The sequence below is a fragment of the Harpia harpyja genome, chromosome 16 (assembly GCF_026419915.1).
Source record: "Harpia harpyja isolate bHarHar1 chromosome 16, bHarHar1 primary haplotype, whole genome shotgun sequence".
NCBI lineage: Eukaryota > Metazoa > Chordata > Aves > Accipitriformes > Accipitridae > Harpia > Harpia harpyja.
The window spans coordinates 33,439,879-33,462,047 of NC_068955.1; the positions used below are offsets into that span (position 1 = coordinate 33,439,879).

The window sequence follows — 22,169 nt, forward strand, 5'->3', positions numbered from 1 at the left end:
CCATACACACAGCATCAGATGAGAGAAGCAGATATCATTTAGCACGCCTGACGTCCATGCACATGAATGGAGCTATCATATTTAGTTTTCCCCACATATACTTTTTTCTTTAAATGCAAAGCATCCCATTGGGTATAAGCTGATGTTCATTTATCTCCCATTCTGGAAAATCCACTCTCTGGACAAGGCCACATCTTTGAGCATGGTGCCGGGGACCTGGAAATGCTGGATGTGCCCACCTAAACACACACACACACACAGTGGCAAAACCCTGGAAAGACATAGGTCAGCATTCTGCATGGATGTATGTTTGTGCCAAAGCTGTATTTCCGCTATTTTAGAATAACAGCAAATAACAAAAGATTCAAACAATTTCTGCTGGAAAAAAAAAAGGGGGGGGGGGGTCTTGGAAAAGTGCAAATAGGCTGAAATAGTCTCAAGGAAGAACGAGCACATTTGGCCAGTGCTGCTCTGAAAGAGGTCAACTGTCCAAAAGCTGCAGCAGTCTGTGAATTTAGGAGGTCTTTACAAAAACCGGCACCTCTGCAAGACTGGCGGAGTAATTCCTGAGGATGGTGCCTCCATCAAACACACGGGCAGTGTTGGTGTCCATCCATAGATGCCCTTCTCCAGGCAGGTAGATATCTCTCCACGTTTGCCCTTTTTCTGTTATTGGGGCAACCAGGACCTGCAGTGAAAAAAAGAAAGAAAAAAGAAAGAAATTTAGCAGTTGGAGGATTAGCCAGGACATACCACTAGCTGTGCCAAGCAAACCATGAGGCTGAAGGGACAAGCAAGCAACCACAGAGAAGATCAGGAAGTCTGGCTCATCACTGCAAATGAAAGTATCCATCCGTGCAAGAAGCAGAGGCCAAAGCTGGTAAGTGCAAGGGTTCTTGAATTGCAGTGAGAAAGGATGATGCAGTGGCCTTCATCTGACTGGGACTGGGATCACTGTTGCCTGCAGTAGCCCCTAGAGACCATCCAGCTCATATTTTGGAAGACCTGAACAAAAAAGCCCATCAGAAATCTGTGTTTCCGGCAAAACAAAACTCATGCTTCTAGGTCGAGTAAGACAGGGTGGGCGCGGGCAGGCCAGCAAATCCCAGGTGCTGCAGGTGGGTTCAGGCTCACTTGAGGCAGCTTCTGAGGAGGTTTTGCAGGATTGCAATGGGAATTGGTGGCACAGAGTCAGGGCAATAGACATCCCCATGCCACATAGGGGATTTGGGGCAGAATTGGGAATTTCCCTTTCCTCCCATAATCTTCATAATCTGGTATGAAACCAAGCAGAAACTAAATTCTAAATTTCAATTAGAAAGGAACACGTTATAGGGGTAGGAGAAGAGCTTTGGCTCCAGGCTGCTAAAAAGGAGGGCTTCAAAAGCCCTCTGCCCGGGGCTGCTCTCCAGGCAACTTAACTCTCCCTCCCCACCTTTCCTCTCCTGCATTTAGGAGAAAGATTTGTGTTTCAGCCTCTCAGACTAATTAAGCATTGCAGGTTACATAAACCCTAGGAAAAGCTTGTGTTCAAAATATACAACATGATATACAGAGTCTCAAGCAACATATTCACATTTATCATTCTATGGACTCAAGGCTCCTTTGGAGATTCAAGGGATTTAGCTGCCCAATGCCCTTAAATGTTCATGAAAATCCCAGCTGGCAGCCTTGGCATATTGGCAATTGCATTTTAAAAAGCATATAAAAATGAAAGCATAAAAAAAAGTTGCACTTGGGTCACAAATCAGTGAGTCCCATTCAGATATGAGGCATAAGGAGAAATGTGCTCTGCTCACTCCTCCCCAATGACTTAGTCAAAGTAATCCAGTCTCCAAGGAACTTTAGAGATTTTTTTTTTTCCCCTCCTTGCTTTATGGGAAAAGCAGTTTCCAACATTCTGAGAATATTTATTCCTGATAAATTATTTCACTTCAGAAGCTGAAAGAGGTTTTCAGGGCCCTAAATAAGAGTTTTGCAAGAAAAAACAAAGCTTCTTTGAAAAGGAAAAAAAACCCACCCCGCCCCCCCAAACTAGCTGCTTTGGCTTCAGTTTAAATCTGCTTGAACACTGAGGCTTTGATTTGTATTTGTGCAGAACCGGGTTCACATGATGATAAAAAAAGAGGGGATGATAGGAAAAAAATTAAAACTCTAGAAAGACCATTAAAGGAGGAAACAAACAAACAAAAAAGGCTAAATAGTGAAAACTGGATATGAAATTTATGGATCAGTCCCTCTTACACCCCATTTTTGGAAGTCCTGGTCAACAGCAAAGAGCAAGTGCTGGGGACTTATCCCTGCACCCCTTAGTGATGCTCCTTGAGCTACATGGCAGCATTGTCCCAGGGAGATGTGGTGTTTGGCACACCTTGGGGGACACTTTTGGACCCTCCTGGCCTTCATAAATATATTTGGCAGCAAGACCTGGCTTCCCTGCCTCTTGCAGCATCCGCTTTCACCAGGCACATGGCACTGACACGCAGCGATGCTGCGTCACAGCCACAAAACAGCACCCAACAATATTTTTTTGCCAAATGAGTGAAACTTGTCTCTTTGCTATTACATTTCAGTATGCTTTGCTGGAAGGAGTCAATAGCGGTCAGCTCCAATTCCCTTTTGCAGTAGTGGAAGTTTGCTTATGAGCAATGCTGGAATATGGCCGTGCAGTGCTAAATCCAGTTTCAAGACCTCTAGTCAAGGATCAAAACCACCCCGACCACTGCAGTCCCACACCACCGCCTCCCAAAATGCTTGCAGAAAACCCAGAGGCATTGCTGTCCCGTCTGCTCAAAGGCAGCAGATGTTTGTTTCCCTTGGTAGTCAGCAAAAATCTGACATAAAAACTGCTTATTGAGCACTCTGCTAATTTGACAGATACATTGTCCGGCCTGATTCAGGTTGAAAGTGTGCTGCCAAGAGATCTGGATGAACGAGATCTGGAAGTAATGAATGTACAAATCACAGCCTGAAAGTCAGATTTCAAAGCAGCCCAGAGTTACCTGCAAGAAAGCCTGGGGCACAACTCAGAAGCAGGAGGGCTACAGCAATAGCACAAAGCCGAGTTTGTCAGCACCCTGCTTGCGCTGAGGGATGATGCTCAAGAGGTTTATCCCAGCATCCTAGCACTTAGTCCTGCCTCAGACCATACCGGGACAGAACCCCCCTGTGTATTTGCCAGTAGTTTATTATTAATGATGCTCCAAATTGCACCAAAGCTGGGTTTGGAGTGCATTTCTATTCTTCCAGCTTTCAAAACCCAGCTTTAAAGTCAAAACATCCCCTGTCTGGGCTCTCCTGCCACAAGCTCAGGCTCTTTCAGGGGGGTGAAGGGATTGAAAATCAGGCGAGCTTTTTGCCAGAAGGGCTTGGCCCTGACAAGTTTGTGGAGCAGACATCACATTTTACCGTATTTTAGGAGCTTTCAGCCAAGCCAAAGCTTTGCGCCTCCTGGGAGAGAGGGCTAAAGCTGCTCTGACTGTTTCCCCCGCCCCCCAAGTTTGTGGTATTTTACTGGGAATCTCACCTCACTAACACAGACCACATTTCTGCCCTGGCTGATTCAATTGCATCAGGGATTTTTCAGTCTGAGAGATTTTGGGGGAAGGAACTAGGTTTTAGCATGCTCAGTTATAACTAATACCATTGTTACTGCCCAAACGTGTACTCTACAGCATGTTGGGACAGCAGAAAAGCCTCAGTTCCCTCCAACCTCTGTGCTTGCACAATGCTAGTCTAAAATTCATTTGTGCCAAGGATGTGTGTTTTAAAGCCTTTACACTTGGTTATCTGAGCTCTCTGCTAAAATGTCTTTCTGCTGCTTCTTAAAAAGTAATTTCCTGCAGTGAAAGTTTCCTTTAAAAAAAAAAAAAAATCTATAAATTGAATCCACAGAATCTGTGGCCAGAAACTCAAGCTTGGAAATCAGGTATTGCAGTATCTGTTGGAGGTTGCAAGCAGAGCCCAAAAAGATAACTCTGCAGCACAAGCTGCTTTTATATTAAAACAAGAAACAAACTCCTGTTGAGCTTTGCTCTTGGGATTGGGATTTTTTTTTAGGGAGACGATATCCCCATGATTAGCAGCATCCCCATGTAAAGACAGCCCAACATGTTGCTGCAAAATGAACGCAATAGCATGAATAGTATAAATATGCTTTTAATGGAAAAAAAAACAATGTAGGAACTGCCAAAATCTTGAGCTGCTGGGATGCCGCACCCAGGCAAAGCAGGAGGGACAAAGATAAAGTGATGCCACCACACAAAATAAAAGGTCTCCTTACAAAAATGGGAGGATGAGGCACAATTTTCTAAATTGCAAACCTGAAGGAGCCAACAGGGTCCCCTCAGCCCTTTGGTTTCACACAACCTCTGTATGAGCACTGTATTCAGGTAGGATGCAAAGAGGCAGATGGGCGAGCACAGGGGGCACCTTATTTGCCCCCACCTACCCTTTGAGGGTATTCAGTCCCCACATTTCCTACCTCATCTCCAATGAGAAATTCATCCTCTATGGTAAAAGCAGTTGGATCTGTGGGACTGAGCCACCACGCCGGCCGGAAGATGGGGTACCCCAAACTAAGCCATTCCTCGCTGTATTTTAGGAGGAGTGGCACGACGAAGTCCTGGTGCCTCTGTATGCATTGCCGGGTAAGATTCAGGACCTGCAGGGTGGGGGAAGAAAAAGAAACCCATGACAAGTCCTTCATCCAATAAACAGCAAAACAAGCAGAAAGAAAAGAAAATTTGCATACATACATATATATTTTTTTTTTCCCCCTTGGGAAGAGAGATTAGCAAATTGCAACGTCCTGATCAAGTTATGGCAGCTAACAAGGCGCAAACAGGGTTCATACAGTGGATTTATTCCCATTAGATGCAAAAGCTGGGGACAGCAGCTGACTGGTGATATCCACCAGGGTGTTGATGTCTAACCAAAGCAATGAACTTTTTTGCTGCTGGCAAAGAGATTTAATGACATTTCCCCCTGTGCCCCCAATTTTAAGAATCACTCTCCCCTTTTATTGCCCTAAAGGTGACATCCCTGGGAAAATGCCTCCGACTGTTTAAAAAGATCTCAAATGTGAATCTGCAGGCTTCACCCTGCTGTAGATATTAATTATAGTTTGACCGAATAGTTAAAGAACTTCAGCAGCAAAAAGGAGGGAGAGAGACACATGATGATTGCTGTCATTTCTACAGGTGTTGTAGATACTGGTCCCGCGGTTGCACATAGCTGTGAAGTATAAAGCCACAAAAACTCACATGAATTTTGCAGCAGAAATACTGCTGAGAGTGTACAGTGATCTGGTTGCTGGGGCAGAGAGCAGGATTTTGTGGGTAGCAAGAACAGGACAGAGATTTTTAGCCTCAGCTTTCCCCGGTAGGGACCTTAATGGCTTTTGGGGGTGTTTGTCGTATAAGGGACACCGTGTCCTCCTCCACAGGGCATGGGAGTACATACCCAGGCGTCGCAGCAGAGCCAGGGCGGCGTGCTGAAGGCCATCACGGGGAGAAACGTCACGATCTGCAGCCACCGCACGTACAGCTCTGGGTCCCCTGGGGCGTCACTGGCCAGGCTCCCTCCTGCCGGGGACAAGGAGCTGAGCAAAGCCGCTCGGGGGCATCTCATGGTGGGATGAGTCCCAAACGACCTGCTCACCATGCGGGCAGGACATGTTACCCCATTGCAAGAGGGGCTGAGTTCTCCCCACCCGTGTTTTTCTTCCTTGAGCACCATCAGCAAACGTCAATCAGACATCCATCTCTGGCCATTTTAGGACCAGACATGCTGGGGCATTGTAAAAACGGGATTTCTCTCCTGCAAAGAAGAGTGTTGGGAAAATGCTGGACTTTGCCACTTTGATGTGCAAAGACAAAGCATCACAAGAAAATGCTCCTCTAATTTGGATCCCTTCAAACTCATAGTGAAGGGTGGTGGAGAAGCAGAGTATTGCCAACTAATTAATCAGAAACGTGTCATGGAAGGGGATTCCAGTTCCCCTCTGAAACACCAGAGAGGGGCTTGGGAAGGACAAGAGAGGATGGGATGGGACAGGGAAAGGGAAATGAAGCCCTTGGGGCTGAAGCATCCCTAGGAGCTCCGAAAATCTGGCACAGCTTCTCCTAGAAGTGGTACCAACCCCCCCTCCCAACACCAAGGGCTCACCCGAACCATCTACAAAACCCCATTTCTGCCAGAGGCTTTCCCCATCCTGACCAGCCCCTGTTCCCTATTACATCTCCCAAGCTGTGGTGTCCCTCCCACATCTCTTTGGGGAGGGAACTGGCATGCTGTGATTGCCTAAGCCTTGTTTTCTAAGGAAAACTGGCTAAAAATAGAGGCCAAATTGAAAAATTGCTCAACAACCCCCTTTTTCAGGACCGCCTTTGCAGCTCTGCTCTCTGGGTCTGACACTTCACGTGCAGCATCTCTGTTTGGGGCACGTTTTAAACACAAATAACCCAGTCACCTCCAAGAAGAGGGGAAAAACGAGCTGCTTGGCCCCAGTTAAAGGATTGTTTCTTGACTTCTATAATGTTTTTATTTAAGGATTTCTCAATCCATTGTGCTTTGGAGCAGAAACACAAACTTGGAGCAGGGCTGCTAGTGTTTTAGGAACATCTATTTCCCAGCCAGGAGCCTGGGCATGCAGTTTCCCGGCTGTGGGCTCCCTCCTCGCTTTTGCTGGGTGGGTTTTCGCTCAAGCAAAGCTGCGAGAGGCGGCGGGCTGCCCTCCGCCTGCGGTTAAGCTCTGTGAAGGGCATCCCCCAGAGACCTGGCTGCTTCTAGGGCTGCCTATTAAAATTTACAACATGTTTTTTTGTTTTCAATTCCTCGGTCAATTCCCTAGTAACATGCAACCCAATCAAGTCAGCACAGCAGAAAATTGGGTACTGGGAACCAAGCGTTTCAAGCCTTCATATAGCACACCTAAGCCAGATGGTGCAAATGTACCTCCCATGCTCCTCCCGCCTGAACAACTGCTGCAAAAGTCTCTTCAGAAGAGCCAGAAATAGGGGGAAAAAGCAGAAAAGAAATTATTACCTACTGCATCGGGGATGAAGAAGTTGTAGCCCAAGAGGCTGTAGTGCAGCACGGAGGGAATAACGCCCTTCAGCCCAGCGTGGCTCCAGTCCGAGTGCAGCGGGCTCATCTGGACGAAGAGCGGTAGATGACTGGATCTGGGGGAAACAAGGACAAACCCAATGTTTTTAGATGGCTCACAGGAGCCGAAACTCTCTGACGCCTGGCTGTCTTGGCAGTCACTGTGGTCAGATATGGGTTTCTCCAACCACTTGGCATCTCCGTTGGAAGGAAATCAGTTCTCCCCAATACCACTCCCACCCACTGCACCTGCCCTGCCGAGCTGGGCAACCCCAATCCTCCTCCTTCTCCCCAAATCCCCTATTCAAAGCTTTCCTTCTCCTGGCTTGATCTCATGAGGACCGCAATTTGGTGGCCCACCTTGACGGCAGCACAGCCACGCTCTGGGTTGCAGCTGTCTTCTCGCTACTTCTCACATGGCAAAATGCTCACAGAAAACATACCCGTGACACCAGCTGGGGTATCCCAACAGCACCCTCAGCCCCAGGTCCACGCGGTTCCCCAAACCCAAAGCACCAACCTCCTTGCGATGTGGATGGCCCAGGGGACATGTCCTGCAGGGAGGATTTCTCCTCCTGGCTTTCATTTGCACTCCTCTGTTTCACACTGAGCAGCTGTCATTCCTGACAGCAGTTTTATCTATCCCCCAGAAGAAAACATTATTTTCCCCATATTTTTTTTCCCCCAGTAGCATTTCTATGCCTTGGGTTTACTTTGGGGGGGGGGGGGGGGGGCAGGGGATCACATCATCAAGCAGCCCAGTACAGGACACAGTGTTTCTCGTGGCCAAAAAGGGTCATATCTGGACCTTCATTATGAGCTTTGGCTTGAAAAATGGTCTGGAGCTCATTGAACCATGGCGGGGGGGGGGGGGGGGGGGGGGAGTGGGGTGGGTTGGTCTGAGTCTGCTTGCTCCTAGAGTTTGGTTTCTTCCTCAACCTCCCACCCATTTGCTGACTCCCCAAAGGTCTCCCAGGGACACTTTTTCATCTCAGGAGCTGGTCAGGCTGATGCGAGACTTTATGAAACACTTCTGGTATGGAAACTGCCCACCAGGAAAGGTATGATCCTGGTCGGACTAAAAAATGGTTAGAAAAAGGGGGTTTTCCACAAGTCTGGTTTTGCAGATGGCTGAGTAAGAGCCCATCACCACCTTGGCATGTGAAACTGCTTTTTCAAAGTTGCCTTCTCATGCAATTTACTGTCGATGCCTCATCCACAACATGAAATAAGTCATTTTGCAAACAGCCTTCAAATGCCTTTGCATCTGCCAAACATGAAAATAATGGGAAAAAAGTAATAGTTTTTGGTGCCTTTGACCAAAGGGTCCCCATGTTAATAGATGAACCCTGTTGTGGGCTATGCAAGCATGAAAAGTCAGAACACTGCAATCATTTGACACCACAAGCGATTACCAACACAGGGATTTGGCCAAGACTCCAGGGTTCACCCTCTCCCTCCTGCAGAAGAGGCAGTGACCCAGAGCTTGAATGGCCATAAATGACAAGATGTGTTTTTATTGCATCTGGCATTAATGCATTTAAGCATTTTTATGCTTTGAGACTTTTAAGAAAAATAATTAAAATGCTCCAAAAGAGAGGAAGACGAGATATGAGAGCAATCCCTCCCTACATATTGCTCTAGACCACCTCCATGCTCCTTCCCTAGGTGCTGAGTGGTGTCTCGGCATCCCAAGGGCACGTTTAAATCATCACCTCAACCATCTCCCAAGCAGCTCACGCAGCCATCGGCTCCAGCGAAGCATCTTCTCCTTGGTACCCACCTGGCACCAGCGCTGATGACAGTGGCGTTTCCCAGCGTCGCCAGCGCCGCTGCCAGCGCCCCGGTGTATCGGTCGCCCACCAGCTCTGCGGGAGGTGGGACGTCTTGCTCCAGGAAAGCATTGCCCTCGGCACCCTCGAAGACCACGTACGCGGCTCCCAGCACCTGCCGCAGGCGCCGGGCACGTGCCAGGTACCAGCTCAGCGCCGCCTCGCTGGTGATGTTCAGGCGGGCGCAAAGCCGCCCCTTCCACGTGGTCAGCAGTGGGACCTGCGGCAGAGGATGAAAATGTCTATCAGATCCACAAAATATCCCGACAACCCCGGGGTGCAGGGCTGGAGGATGCCCGCTCTGCCCTCATCCTGCCCTACCACAATTTGCACCATTGTGGCACAACATGTAAGAGGTGTAAACCCTCTCTCAATGTGTTCCCCCCCCCCCGCCAAAAATCCCTGAGTTGATGGCAAATTGGCATATCATTAAAATGACTGCAAAAAAGGGAATCGAGGGGGATTTTCTGAACACCGGCAACTTCTAAAAATGTCTTTTGGAACTGGAAATTTGAAAGCTGCTTCCTTATGAAAAAGGAGAAAAGCCGCTCCCCCAGACATCGCTTTGCCCCCAACACAAGAGGATCGGGTTGTCCTCCTCTGCCAGTATTTATTCAGCTTTAATTTTGATTTTATGTTGAGCAGCAGGTTCAGGGGTTGGAGGAGGGTCTCGTACCGAGCAGCCCCCGGATTGGGGCTGCAGACTCAGCCAGTAGCTCGCCGCCTCGCCGTCCCGCAGCGAGCGCAAGAAGAGCGGGGAGGCGATGCTGGCGTACGGGGACAGCGTGATGGAGAGCTGCAGCGGTTCGATCAGGGAAGGGTCCCAGGCGCGCGTCGAGTCGTGCCTCTTCCTCCGCTCCCAGGGCATGTGGTCCTGTGGGGAAGGAAAGGCAGAAAAAAGGTGTTTTGTAGGAGTGGCAAAGCCGCCGAGCACCGGCTGCTGGGTGTCACCACCTGCGCAAGGTGAAACTCCAAACCGAGCGTCCCTTCTCAGGGAGGGGAGGTTCCCAGCCCCCACCCCACAAAACGGGTGCATTTGCATTTTACACGTAGGGATTTAACCGTGCCCAGAGCAGGGCTGACGGCATCTCTTCGTTTGCCTTTCGAGCCCGAGGGCCGGCAGGACGGGACGTACCGCGGCGGCGAGGATGGCGGTGCAGCGCTCGCCCAGGGCCAGGACCCCCTCCTGAAGATGATGCCGCTTCAATCTCTTGGCCAGCGACCTCAGACCTCGTTTAATTTTGGCAGCCGAACCCGCCGGGCCGTGATACCGCCAGATGGGAGACCTGCATGGTGGAAAGAGCCGGGGAGGCAGAGGGGTTTGCGCCTTGCGCCGGCACGAGGTGCTCAGGGCATCGACCGGGATAAGGGCTTGGAAAGGAACCCCGTAGCCGGGAGGGAAGGAGCATCTTACCCCAGGAGGGCCGTGTCCGGCAGCGCCCGCGCCTGCCCCACGAGCTGGCTGCCCACGAGCTGGTGGGCGGCCGCAACGTCGGGGCTGACGCAGAGGAGGTAGCGCAGGGGCACGGCGGCTCTCCCCGCCGGCGTTTCCAGGCAGAAATGCCTATTGCTCTCCAGCGAGACGAAAAGGGGCACATCGGGCGCCACTGTCACCGTCACTCCTTTGGGGAGAGAAGAGGAAAACGGTGCCTCAGCAAGCGGCTGGCTCCTCTCGGTCCTCACGCTGGTGGCCACAGGGACGGGGATGCGCAGGGCAGAGCCGAACTGGTAGCAGGACCTCCCGGATTGATCCCGGCCACAGATCCGGCCATGCAAGCAAACCCCCACTCTCTGTTTCTGCTATTCCCTTTTAACCTCCAAAATGCCTTTCAAGGGCTGGATTTGCTCCGTTTCTTGCCTTTTTGCTCTGCATTCAGCTTAGGCAGCGGCTTCAGCTTCATCAATGCAGGGCAGTTGCAGATCAGTTGATTAATTTGGGGGAATATCTGAAGTTTGGCATTCTGCAGAATAATCTAAATATCCACCCGAAAATGGCAACAGCAGGTGAACTCATGCCTGCATCCAGCATCCCGTACCAGCGTCAGGGACCCGTGAGCTCAGGCTGAAGCCACTCGAGTGGAGCTGGAGGATGCAGCAATGGACACAGATCTCTGCTTAAAAAAGACACATCAAGAGCATGGGATTTCCCTGGGGTGACTTGGATCAACCCCATCTTCTCAGGCACTGACTTGTAAACACAGCTTAGGTGCACTGAGGTTTAATATCATGACCTTTTCCCCAGGGATGAGGCAGTGTGGGATCCGTCCTTTGTGTCCTGCTGCCAGCTGTCGTTACATTTGTAGGATATTTTAATCTCGGAGACATCTATCCTGCTCTTAAACTAGTTGCTTTATAGATGGGGAGAGGGATGGAGAAACACAGGGGTTAAAGCAATAGGGCATTGGACAGGGAAGGATGCAATTACCTGTTGAGCCTAAAAAGTATCTCTCCAAAACAGGCCCGTAGCCAGCGGGGTTTTTGCTGAAGTCACCACTGACGAAGGGCTGCGCGTGGCTCTCGGCGCCGTTGAGCGGCCAGCGCTGGGCGCGGATGCTCGCCCCTCCGTACCAGGAGACGTTGGCCATGGAGAAGCAATCCTGCAGCCAAGAGAGCATCATCAGATGGCGAGAAACGCCTCGAGGTGAGGACGAATGCGCGAGTAGTTGCATTTGGAGAGGCAAACCCCGTGCAAGTTATTCCAGTGTTGTCAGACCAGTCATGGGACTGGTCTTTTTGCAGGAGGAAAACCCCCAATCCCATAAGATTTAGGTGTTTTATGCAAAAAGCAGTGGGTGCTCACTCTTTGCTTCCCACATCTAACCCGGTAGAAGATACTTGGGTTTAAGTTTTTCCTCCACAAGAACAAGAGCTGGGCTTTCAGGTACAACAAAGTGCTGAAATTCTTCCTAACCGCTTGATTTCTCAGTGTGCAACTTATTAAAGTTATCAAATGGTGTAAGAGTAGGAAGAGAAAAAAAAAAATTGTAGCAAAAGTCAAAAGTGCAAGTTATGCACTTTGGCTTTAATTAGCAAGTTAAGACTTGTTGTTGTTCAAGGTAAACAAAGACAACAATTTTTCTTCCATCTCCCCTTACACATCTGCATTCAACATGCAGCCACGTAGAGGAATATAAAAATCCCACCACAGGAATAAAAACTCTATAGCTTAAAAATTATGGTTTCCTCTAAAATAAAAAAACCACAAGACATCTTCCCCAAGGCCTGCCAGTTTTAGGTAGATGTACTTAAATAAAATTGCTGTGAAGCAGTCCGGCGACCCAGAGGTAACACCCACGCGTGATACCCGGTGCCTTGGAGAGCCCACCTGGTTACATTCCTGCACTCATCACAATTATCAAAAATTAATGGGGTTTTGAGTTGCTGGTGAAAAGATGCTGAAAACTGTTTAAGCGAAGGGGCTTCACAGGTGCACGTTGCTGCAGGACAAGAGTGACAGTGGAGGTGGAAAATTCAAGGCAGCGGCTTTAAAATACAGTGACAGTGCTTTCATAAACCCATCTTGGAAAAAATCTGTTTGTTTGGGGTTTTTAAAAACAAACAAACAAAAAACCCAACAAACACTACCACCCCACCCCCCCCAAACTTCTCCTAGCTACTTTCTGCAGTGTTTCTGGGGTGAATTTACAACCTGAATCTGCAGCTATCCCCACCTGCATGCACAGAGGGAGATTTTAACCTTGTCGTGAGTGCTCATCTCAATAGCACCGCAGTGTCCCTGGGGTAACTTGTGGGTTTTCTGCTCTCTCCCAGGGCAAAGCCTCCCTCTTCCCTGAGGGCTGGTAATAGAGAGTAATTCCCCCAGCTAGACTAAATCAGTTTGGGTATTTGGGGCACTTCTCGTAGGGCTGACGGGGCAGCAGAGCAATGAGCCATCTCCAAAAGCTGCTGGTCCCAGGGCACGTCCCCATCCTTGACCCGCCTCCCTTCAGAAACCATCAATTTTCACTTCAAAGCCTCTAAAAACTTTCCCCTTTCTGCCAAAGCAGGGATCAGCAGGACTTAGCATCCCGCATGACTTCACATGTGGGGACGGGCTTCCCCGAAAGCCTGGGGATTTGGGGCTGCGGAGGGAGGGTGGGACGGGCAGAGAGGGACACGACGACCTCCCAGCTCAACACAACGTAGTTTTATTCACCCCGACCCCGATCCCAAGGCTCGGGCAGCGCTCCTGGAGCCCTGAGCTTGTTTCTGCCGTGGGGGCAGAGAGAGGTTAAGTCTCACTAAGGGGTGGGGAGAGGAGATGTGAATTATTAAAGTGGAAACCCTGGAGGCTCAGAATAGCTGTACCAGGTGTCAGCTGAACTAGTTACACCAGCTGGGAAGCGGGGGGGGGGAGCGGAAAAAGCCTATTCTTAACTCTTAAATTTCACTGGATCATATTTTCCAATAGGTTTTTGGTTTTGTTTTGATTTTTTTTTTTCAGAATAGGCTTTTTCCCCACTTTTTATCTTGCTCATCCTCTCAACCACCCCAAATTGATGTCAGCAAAGGAAAATCAGCCCCACGCGCAGCGGTTGTGTTCAGGCAACACCTTCCACTGGCCCAAAATTATGTCAACAGGCAATTTACAGCTAAAGGGGAAGAAATGCCCATCCCCGCAGGATCCCATCTCGCTCCCTCACCTGTCCTGAGGGCTCTCCACAACAGGACGCCACAGTCTGACAGGGTTTTTCCTTCCCTTCCCTCAGGCTCACTTTCAGAGTCTGCTTTTATTTAACTGAAGGAGAAAACTGGGAAGGATAAAAAAAAACAAACCAAGCCCCCATAATTTTTTGCAGCAGTGGACATGGATTAATTCCATCCCGAGAGAGCTGCCACATTGTGTCTGTGGTTGGGAGAGACCTTCCTGAGCTCCTCGCGTTTCTTGCCAACATTGTGATCTTAGGCGGTTATTTATTCTGTCTCTATATAAACACGGTTCTCCCACCCTGGGGTTACCAGTGTGGCACCGGGAGGAGGTGGCCGCGGCCCCTTGGTGTTTTGGTGGCTTGGCATCAGGGCACGAGGCTTCCAAAGGGGCTTTTCCCATCTGGGACCCTCCAGCCACTGGAGGCTTTGGAAGATGGGGTGCCCCCAACCATGGTGCAACCCCATAACCGTGCTGGGAAATTGCACGTTCAGGCCAGATCCTCCTCGCTTTGGCTCGTTTTACGCCAAACGCCACAGTTCAGAGAAGGGCACGGGGGTCCCCGTTACCTTTAGCATCACGTCGGGGCGCAGCGGGGTCCAGCGGACGCCGTAGCACTCGGTGGCGGGGGCTGGCGGGGGCTCGAGGGAGAGCCGGAGCTCGGCATCCTCCTCCCAGGTGTAGCAGAACTGCCCACCGTCGTGCCAGCAGCGGTCCCGTGGCGGAGGCGGCTCGGCGGCCGGCACGCCGCCCACCGCGATCACCGCCACCGTCCGCCCTGCCGGCAGCGCCCGCAGGAGCAGGGCACCCCGCCGGCGCTCCCACAGCATCCCACTGGTGCGGCCCCGCAGCACCCACTCCTCCGGTGACTGCTCCAGCGCCTGCCAGGAGATGATGCCGATGGTCATGGCGAAGAAGACGGCCACGCCAAGGCAGCCGACAGCACCTTTCCAGGGCTCCGTCATCTCCCTGAAGCCCGAGGTCCAAGCAGCATCGGGGATTTGGCCGGTGGGGCGGGCGAGTGGCATGGTGCGATCGCAGGGGGATGCTCCGACTCCTCTTTCTCTCCCCTCCTGCAGCAGCACAAGGAAGACAACCCTCTTCTTGGACTGCTCCAAAAGAATATTAAAAAAAAAAAAAAAAAAAAAAGAGTTTAAAAAAAAATAAAGCCGCAACTCTTTTCTCTTTGCAGTAATCCAAAGGTAAGAGAAATCTCTCTTCTGCAGCCTCCCTCTGCTCGCCACCGCGCGGCTAATCCCACTGCCGGGCTCGGCGCTGGCTGCGACGACGGCTCAACCACAAAACCCCGTGCCGGCTGTCAGCTCAACCCCTTGGCACGGCCGGCAGCATCCGCTCAGCGACGCCGTCCGGGGCCGCAGAGAAGCACACGCGTGGCCAAAAGCCACGGGAGGGCAGACGAGGCAGCAGCTGATGGGAAACGAGGCAGCGGTCGAGCCTCCGCAGATCTTTGGGTTTTCGCTTCGCGAAGCAGCGTGGCTTTGCTTCTCGGTTTGCAAAGCAGCAGTAAATAGCCGGGGGCGTGCAGAAAAAATATTGCAGGGGTGGTTAGAGAAAGAGTGGGGGAACGCAACACTGGTTTTCCACCCCCCTTCCCTCTTGCCTGTAAAAGTATTTGATTAATGCATAGAGCAGGGAGAAAAATTACCTGCGGGCACGGTCCGGCTGCACTGGCTGAGCCCTCGCTCGAGGGAACAGGCACCCGGTGCTCCAGCCGGGCAAGGGGCCACCTGCGGTGACAACCCCGTGGGGTGACACCGGCTTCTCCCCCCGTCCCAGGCTGCCCTGACCGCCTCTGCTGCCTCCTTCCCACCTGCCCAGGGGCTACGCTGCCTTTTGGGGCCGATAGCCCACCAGGAACGGGTGCCACCTCTCCCCGGCTCAGCGCACCCACCCGTCGCGTCCCCCCGCCACCGCCTCCCAGCAAAGGCACAGCTGCATTTCTTTTACCTAAAGGCAGGTTAAAAGATGCTTTAGCAGCCCCCAAAGTTGCTGCCGATGACAGAGCACTCAAGCCCCAATTATTTTTCCACTGGCGGGTTGGGCAGCAGGTTTTTCTCCTCTTTCCCCAGGGTAGTTTTTCCTCCCAGCCACGTCAGAGACCTTTACAGCCGAGGCAACTTGATCCAAACTAACCCAAGAGCGTTATCCAAGACGAGACATGGCGTGCTCCCTCCCACCCTGCTCCCTTGCAGGCTTCACGTATCCTCAGGTAGTTACATTAGAAGCAGAAGCAGGAAATTAAAAGAATAATTTTAAAAAGCATTTATTTATATGGGAATAATTTTAAAGGGATTTTTTTCAAAGTTATTGAGATGGCTCCAGTTGAGCCCTTACTACACACGTGCGAATCCACACATGAGAGTCGTGACAGCGCTAAGCCTCCCTGTTCCGCTGCTTTGGCTTTTTTGGTTGTTATTATTATTACTACTATTATTATATTTGGAGGACTTTCTCCCTGTTTCTAAATGAGCTGCTGGGGGCCCCCTCGGGTCATCTCCAGGGCTGCAGGAAAGGGTGCTGCTTGCACCCAGAAGCAGAGCACCCTTGCAGAGGCAAGCAGCCACCTGGGACCATTGCAGTCCCCACCAGTGCAGAAAACTCTAGAAATCTGGGATTTCCATCCCCTTTTCCATGCCCCAAGCACTCATCCCACCAGTCCTCCCCCTACCTGTGGGTGATCAGGGAACACCTGGATTTTACAAGCAATATTACAACACACTGGCTGCCAAGCAATAAAAAAAAAAAAAAAAAATTGACATTTCAAAGAGTTGCCCCATTCTGCATCCAGGCAAAACCCCAACAACCCCAAACCCTGAACCCAAAGACAAAAGCACTACTCACCGCAGGAGATGCTGCTCTTTGAGAGGGTCTCAGGAGGGCTGAATCCACCATGAAAATCCTTGGCCATGGCCCAAATAAGCCCCTGGAGGGGCCTTTCCCACAGGCACCTCCAGTATCGATTTTTAATTTCAACTGGGGCAATATCCAGTAAGGGATGGAGGGGAAAATGGGTCGATCCTATCAGGACAAGCATCTCCCAGCTGCTGGCAGGGGCTCCAGAGCAGGGAGAAAAGGTTGGATCCAGGGTAAGGAGAAAGGATGAGGCAGGCTTCACCGAAAGCTTGAAGACGAGATGGGGGACAATGATGTCCGTCCAAACAGGGACCGGGGATCACCTGGGAAAATGCTCTCTCCAGCTGCCAGGTTAGAAGAGATTATAGCAAAGCTCTAGGTGATGGAGATGGCATTGGGTGTGATGTGCCAAAGAAAAAGGTCCCAACTCTCACAGGACACCCCAAAAAAAGCCGTGAAGGTTATAGACTGAAAACTAGTTAAAATAAAGGCAAAAACATTAAAAAAAAGAAGGGAGAAGGGGTGCTTCTTCCACCAAAGAAGTTACAGGCAAGGTCATGGAACTCGCACTGCTCACCACACCCCACGACCTGGATAAAGGCAACAAGTAGAAGTTAATAAAGTCCCATGGTGATCCAAAGCTGTTCAGCTACAACATACACCTAAGCCAACTGAATTATTAGGGTGGGATTTGCCACTCTTTTTATGAGGTTTAACAACTCCATCTGCCCTAGCAAAAGCATAGTTCGGCTAAAAAACATGCAGAAACAGGGCAGAGGAGGTGAGAAAAATGACCTTTGGGGTGCGGCTGTGGTCATCATCTGGTCCAAGATAGAGAGGGATGGATGGGGATGCAGTAGTAGCCCTAAAAATCCAGAAAAGCTGCACAGGGATCAGCAATTCCCCATTCCTCACCCCAAAACAGGCCGGGGACACACACACACACAGACTGATGGGGTTATTTGGCAGTGGCAGCTCAAGGCAAAGCTCTGTCCCACGGCACACGATTAAATCACGGCTGCGGGATGGCAGAGGGGCCGTGAATCACTTCAAGACGGGATTAGAGAAACCCAGGGACGACGAGCCCAGTGGTTGCTATTAGCACAGCGGTGACAATGCAACAGGCTAAGGGGGGGGCTGCAACCAGGCGGGATGCCAGGGAAATGGGGATTTTTTTTAAAAAGCAGCTCAAATCTCTTCTTGCATACCAGGGAAAAATCCTGCTGGAGGTTTCAGCAACCCAATATTTTGCCAAATTAGGGGGCCCCTGCCAGCTTGGCAAATAGGTGACTGTGTGGGGGATTTGGGACTGAACCCTCTCATCAAATTTTTTTTTTTTTTTTTTTGAGGGTGGAGGAATGGTTTTACCAATTTTCCTGCCCATCACAAATCACAGCACGACCTGGCTCCCACAAACAGCTTGAAGCCCCACTTGGCCTCCATTAGTCTTCCTTAAACCGCCAAGAAAAACCACTTCTCCTTGACCGGTCGCAGGAGAAAAAACATTTTGGGGCGGTTCGCCTGGTTTCCAGCAAGCCGACCCTTGCAGGTCTGAAGAGACCTCGAGTTTCCCATGTCACAGCCGATGAGGCTTTCCAAGCCCCATGGATGCTGAGGGGCACATGTGCTACCTCTGAAGGGGTTTGATTTACAAACCCTCCAGGGCTTTTGCTGGGGTGGGTGGGATGCAACTCCTGGCTGCTGGTGCCCAGGGAAGGGAGGGGGTGGGCAGCTGGGAATACATTTAACCCACCAGTGTCAATAAGCAGAGCTTGGGAATCAAAGCTTTTTGGTGAAACACCCAGAAAATAGGGACTAAGGCTTATTCCCATTGGGATTTAGGATCGGTGGCCCGCAAGAGAGGCTTCCTTCACAGTACACCCTGCAGATTGCATACAGCATCCTTTTTAAAATCCTATCGTTACCTTTCAGGCTGGCTGGAAAAACAGAGAGCGCAAACAGCCACAGGGATTTTCCACGCATGTGAGCAGAGGTGAGAAGCACAGGGCTGCACTTGGAGAGGACCAGCCCTTACTATCAATATTTCCCTACAACCTCATAGTGCCAGTGATTACAGTCACAGCTTCCCAGCAGTATGCCCAGCCTATACTCGGGATGCTTGTTTGGGGTTTTTTTCATATTATTATTTTAAAAAAAACCCAAAACGTCGGCTGGCCAAGAACAAAAGAAAACTGGTGGGAGCAGCAAAGCGCCTCCAGGACTTGGCATCTCTCCTCGATTTTCCCTAGGGGGGAGCAGCCTCATCCCCCAGGCTCTGGCCAAGCTCTCACTGTGGGGCTGGATCCTACATTGCCTTAAAAGCCTACACCCAACCCCCCCCTTTTTTTTTTCCACATTATATATACAAGCCAGGAAATAAAGTGATGAGCCAAATCAGATCACCCAAAGCTTGACAGCACCGACGTCCCCATCCGCCTGCCCTCACCGCCACTGCAGTACCTACCCGTGGTTTGTGTGCTGTTCTCTAACCAGGAGGAGATGCCTTAAAAATGAAACCCAGGAACAAGGCAGCTGATGTGCTGCGGTGGATGTTTTCCTTTTGCTTTTCTCCCTGTTGCAGTTCCCTGCCTTTCCTTTCAGGGCCAGCAAAAGCCTTTGGCTGTGCTGAAATTCTCCGTGCCTTATAGAGCCTTGTGCTAGTTATTAGAGCTAAGCTATTGAACAGTTTAAAAGAAAAAAAAAGAAAAAAGGGTGATATAGTTCCTGAAAACCCTAAATCTCAGCCCCAGATTTCCCCCGGAAAGCAATCCCGAATTTCCATGAACTCCCAGGCAACTTCACAGCTATTTATAATGGCAAAACAATGAGCAGCAGGACTCGCATTGAGAACGTGGGCACATAAATAGTAACAGCATTTGGAAACGACCGCCCGGGACTATTGTCTCTTCCCCCACACCGTGTCCGCCTGAACCAGGAGCACCGAGTTGTGAGTTGTTTGCGTCCAGCCACAGCCCGTCTGAGCTTTCAGCGTGGGCTCACATCAAGCAGCCGTTTTTCAGGCAGAGGGTGGGCTGGGGGACAGCACAGAGCACCCCACAGGTATTCAGCTTCCCAAAATTTTCCACAGATGTGTCACGGCAGCCGTCCGAAGCAGCTGGAAAGTCACAGGCTCCAGCTGCCAGCACCAGTCGGTGCCGATGGGATGGAAATGGCTCTTGTGTACCCCTTGCCCCCCCTCTCACCCCAGGCAAAGCCCGATATTTAAGGGACAGCTAGGGTGGTGAGAGAGTGGCAGGGACTGACCCCACGTGCCCAACGCACTCATGGCACAAAAATCACCTAAAATTGCTAATGTGGGAGAGAGGAACCTGCTGTGCTGAGGAAAACCACCTTTATCAGGCACTTGCCCTCCTGCACCCCCAGACCCAGAAGCCTCCAGGCATCCAGGTCGGGCATCTTCAGGCCAGGAAATATCACAACACCCAGACAATCTCAATTTTTCTGCTCTGAGCTTAAATCGAAGCAATTCATTAGGGGGGAGAGGTTGCACTTATTTTGGGTGTCTAAAAGCAGCAACTGCTTGGAAGAAGCTGCTAGCTGCTCTGCTCTCCCCTCAACCCCCAGGACCGGGTTTGGGGCTGTGGCAAGGCCAGATCCACACACTGCTCCTCTGGGTAAAGCCTTCAAAAAGGCCCAAACCCTCTTTTTTTTATTTAAAAAAACCCCAACAAATACAAGATTGATAATAAAGGCTGCAGCTGCAAAGAGAAAGCAGCTCCACTCCACCTCGTAGGCTTATTCTGTGCCCCTTGCTAAGAAGGGATCACACCTCCTGTGAAATCAGCCTTCCCACCTAAGCATGGTTTTAACTTTCTGAGCAAGGCTTTGGCTGCTAGAGTTGGGTCCCAGCCCCATAGCTGGCTTAATTTTTGAGAAAGCTCCCCAAAACCACATGGGGTGTGTAAGCAGAGGAGTAGGTGCCAACAAGGATTCGAGCATCGGCGCAGGGTTCCTGCTCCATCTCACTCTACAGGGCTCAACCCGAGTGCAATGTAGGGGGAAAAAAGAAGTTATATGTACTGATCTCAGCCCACGCCATACACACTCACCTTGCTTTTTCAGTGAAGGCATTTGCAGATGGGTTAAGGGGAGATAATACGGAGGCTTGGCATGCCAGGGAGCTGCTGCTGGGGACCGGCAGGCAAGGGAGCTTTTGGGAAGGACATTTCTGTTTCATTTACTTCATCTAAGCTTCCCAGAAATCTGGGAAGCAGATTTGCAGCCTACATGCTCACCTAGTTAAATCACTGCCCTGGAGATGCCTTTTGGATGATGAGACCCAAACTCTTCAGCTGCTCTCCGTGGAGCTGAGCCATCACGGCCCAGACATGGGGCTCGAAGGACTGCGGGTGCCCAGGTGCAGGACAGCCTTCGGGACACCCACGTGTCCCCAGAGGGGTGGCATTTTCCAACAACACACAGGAACATTTGCCCAGAGGATCACTATGGGATACCCCAGCTCCATCAAGCTCTCTTTCCTGCATGGGTTATTAAGCAGCCCTGAAGCCTGGTCCTCCACAAGGGTGGTTTGGGGTTTTTTTTGGAGGTCTCTGAGGCAAGGCAAGCCAAACCACAGCCCTCACTCCACACACTCCTGACTTCCACCCCCAAAATCCCCTTTAATGTTACTAGTGGCGTTGCCCTTCTCAGCGAGGAGGAGGCTGCAGGTCAGGCGTCCCCACAGACCCAAGCACTTCCAAGGGGCTGCAAAATGGAGGTCTGGGCACCTCCTCTCCGGGCACCTGGTTTTAACCCACCTCCCCGAGCCTCTAAAGCTGCAGGCTCTGCTCCAAGGAAGGGAGAGACCTCCTTCTTCTTCCTCCTCTCCTTCTTCTTCCTCCTCCTCTCTTGCTGGAGCCCTGCAGAGCCTCCACCACAGGGATTTAGGATTTATGGGGGTGCCCCTGTGCACCACCCCCAAGGGTACATTTAATCCCCAGGTCCCCACAGAGAGCCCACCCCACTGAGCCTCTTCCCACCCGTGATGGATAAGGCACCCTCAAGACTTTGTACCTGAGAGGGGAACCTCCCCCAGGAGAGCCACTAAAGGCTTTCACTAATTAGCAATTAGCAGCCCTGACAAGCTTACCCTGGCCTCTCTGAAAGCAACTGAGCCTGATACTAATGAGGTTTCTTGCTAATTATAGCAGGCTAGCAAGGCCAAGCTGCCTCCTGGCCTCGGTGAGGGGGCTGCAGGCTGAAACATGGGCAGCGACCACACCGAGCTTTTGGCTGAAAACCTTTTTGAATTCCTTGTGCTATAAAAAAAGCGCTGGGGTTAATTCAGGACAGCGATCCCTGCTGTGCCGAGCGCTCCTCTGTTCCCAGAGACCAGGAGCGCTGAAGGATGCTGTTCCCGGCGGCTGGCTGTGCTCTCTGCTCACAAGCTGGTCCTCTCTCATTCATCATTTCGAATAATTTGTGCCAAATAATGTGGGTTTCTGCCGTGTCCAGCATTGCACCGACCTGGAGCTCGAGCCAGCAAGGAAATACAGTCCCTTGGACAAGCCTTGGGGACATCAGGGACTTAAGCAACATGCTTGAAGACACCCAAAACCTCTGTGGCATGGCAAAAGGCTCGAGCATACATTCAGCCTCCCAAGGGGTTTTTAATCCCTCTTGAGCTGGACTGTTAATGCAGCCCCAAGCTGCTGGGTTTGGGGTTGGCGAGCGAGGCTGAAGGCTGC

At 50.9% G+C, this 22,169-nt stretch overlaps 1 protein-coding gene across 3 annotated transcripts; it reads right to left on the bottom strand.

Annotated features, from left to right (window-relative positions):
• Nucleotides 1–264: 264 nt before the first annotated feature.
• On the bottom strand, nt 265–15,715 carry LOC128152595 (SITS-binding protein-like). Of its 3 annotated transcripts, XM_052811005.1 has the most exons (12): nt 15,556–15,715; nt 15,254–15,335; nt 14,157–14,696; nt 11,365–11,536; nt 10,354–10,561; nt 10,075–10,225; nt 9,616–9,813; nt 8,891–9,159; nt 7,048–7,184; nt 5,464–5,585; nt 4,484–4,663; nt 265–688 (listed from the first exon to the last, which is right to left on the bottom strand). In XM_052811005.1, exons 3-12 carry the CDS (start codon nt 14,613–14,615, stop codon nt 515–517), a joined length of 2,070 nt encoding a protein of 689 aa, XP_052666965.1. In that variant the 5' UTR covers nt 14,616–14,696; nt 15,254–15,335; nt 15,556–15,715; the 3' UTR covers nt 265–514. The 3 variants fall into 3 exon arrangements, with proteins under 3 accessions (XP_052666965.1, XP_052666966.1, XP_052666964.1); XM_052811006.1 differs by lacking the exon at nt 15,254–15,335 and having other exon boundaries at nt 14,157–14,660; XM_052811004.1 differs by lacking the exon at nt 15,254–15,335.
• Nucleotides 15,716–22,169: the final 6,454 nt, after the last annotated feature.

Coding starts and splice junctions, on each gene's coding strand:
- LOC128152595 (XM_052811006.1), bottom strand. CDS start 14,615: ATGCCACTCGCCCGCCCCACCGGCCAAATCCCCGATGCTGCTTGGACC. Junction 10,562..11,364: donor ATACTTTTTAGGCTCAACAG/GTAATTGCATCC, acceptor CTCTCCCCAAAG/GAGTGACGGTGACAGTGGCG. Junction 10,226..10,353: donor CCGGACACGGCCCTCCTGGG/GTAAGATGCTCC, acceptor TCCACCATGCAG/GTCTCCCATCTGGCGGTATC.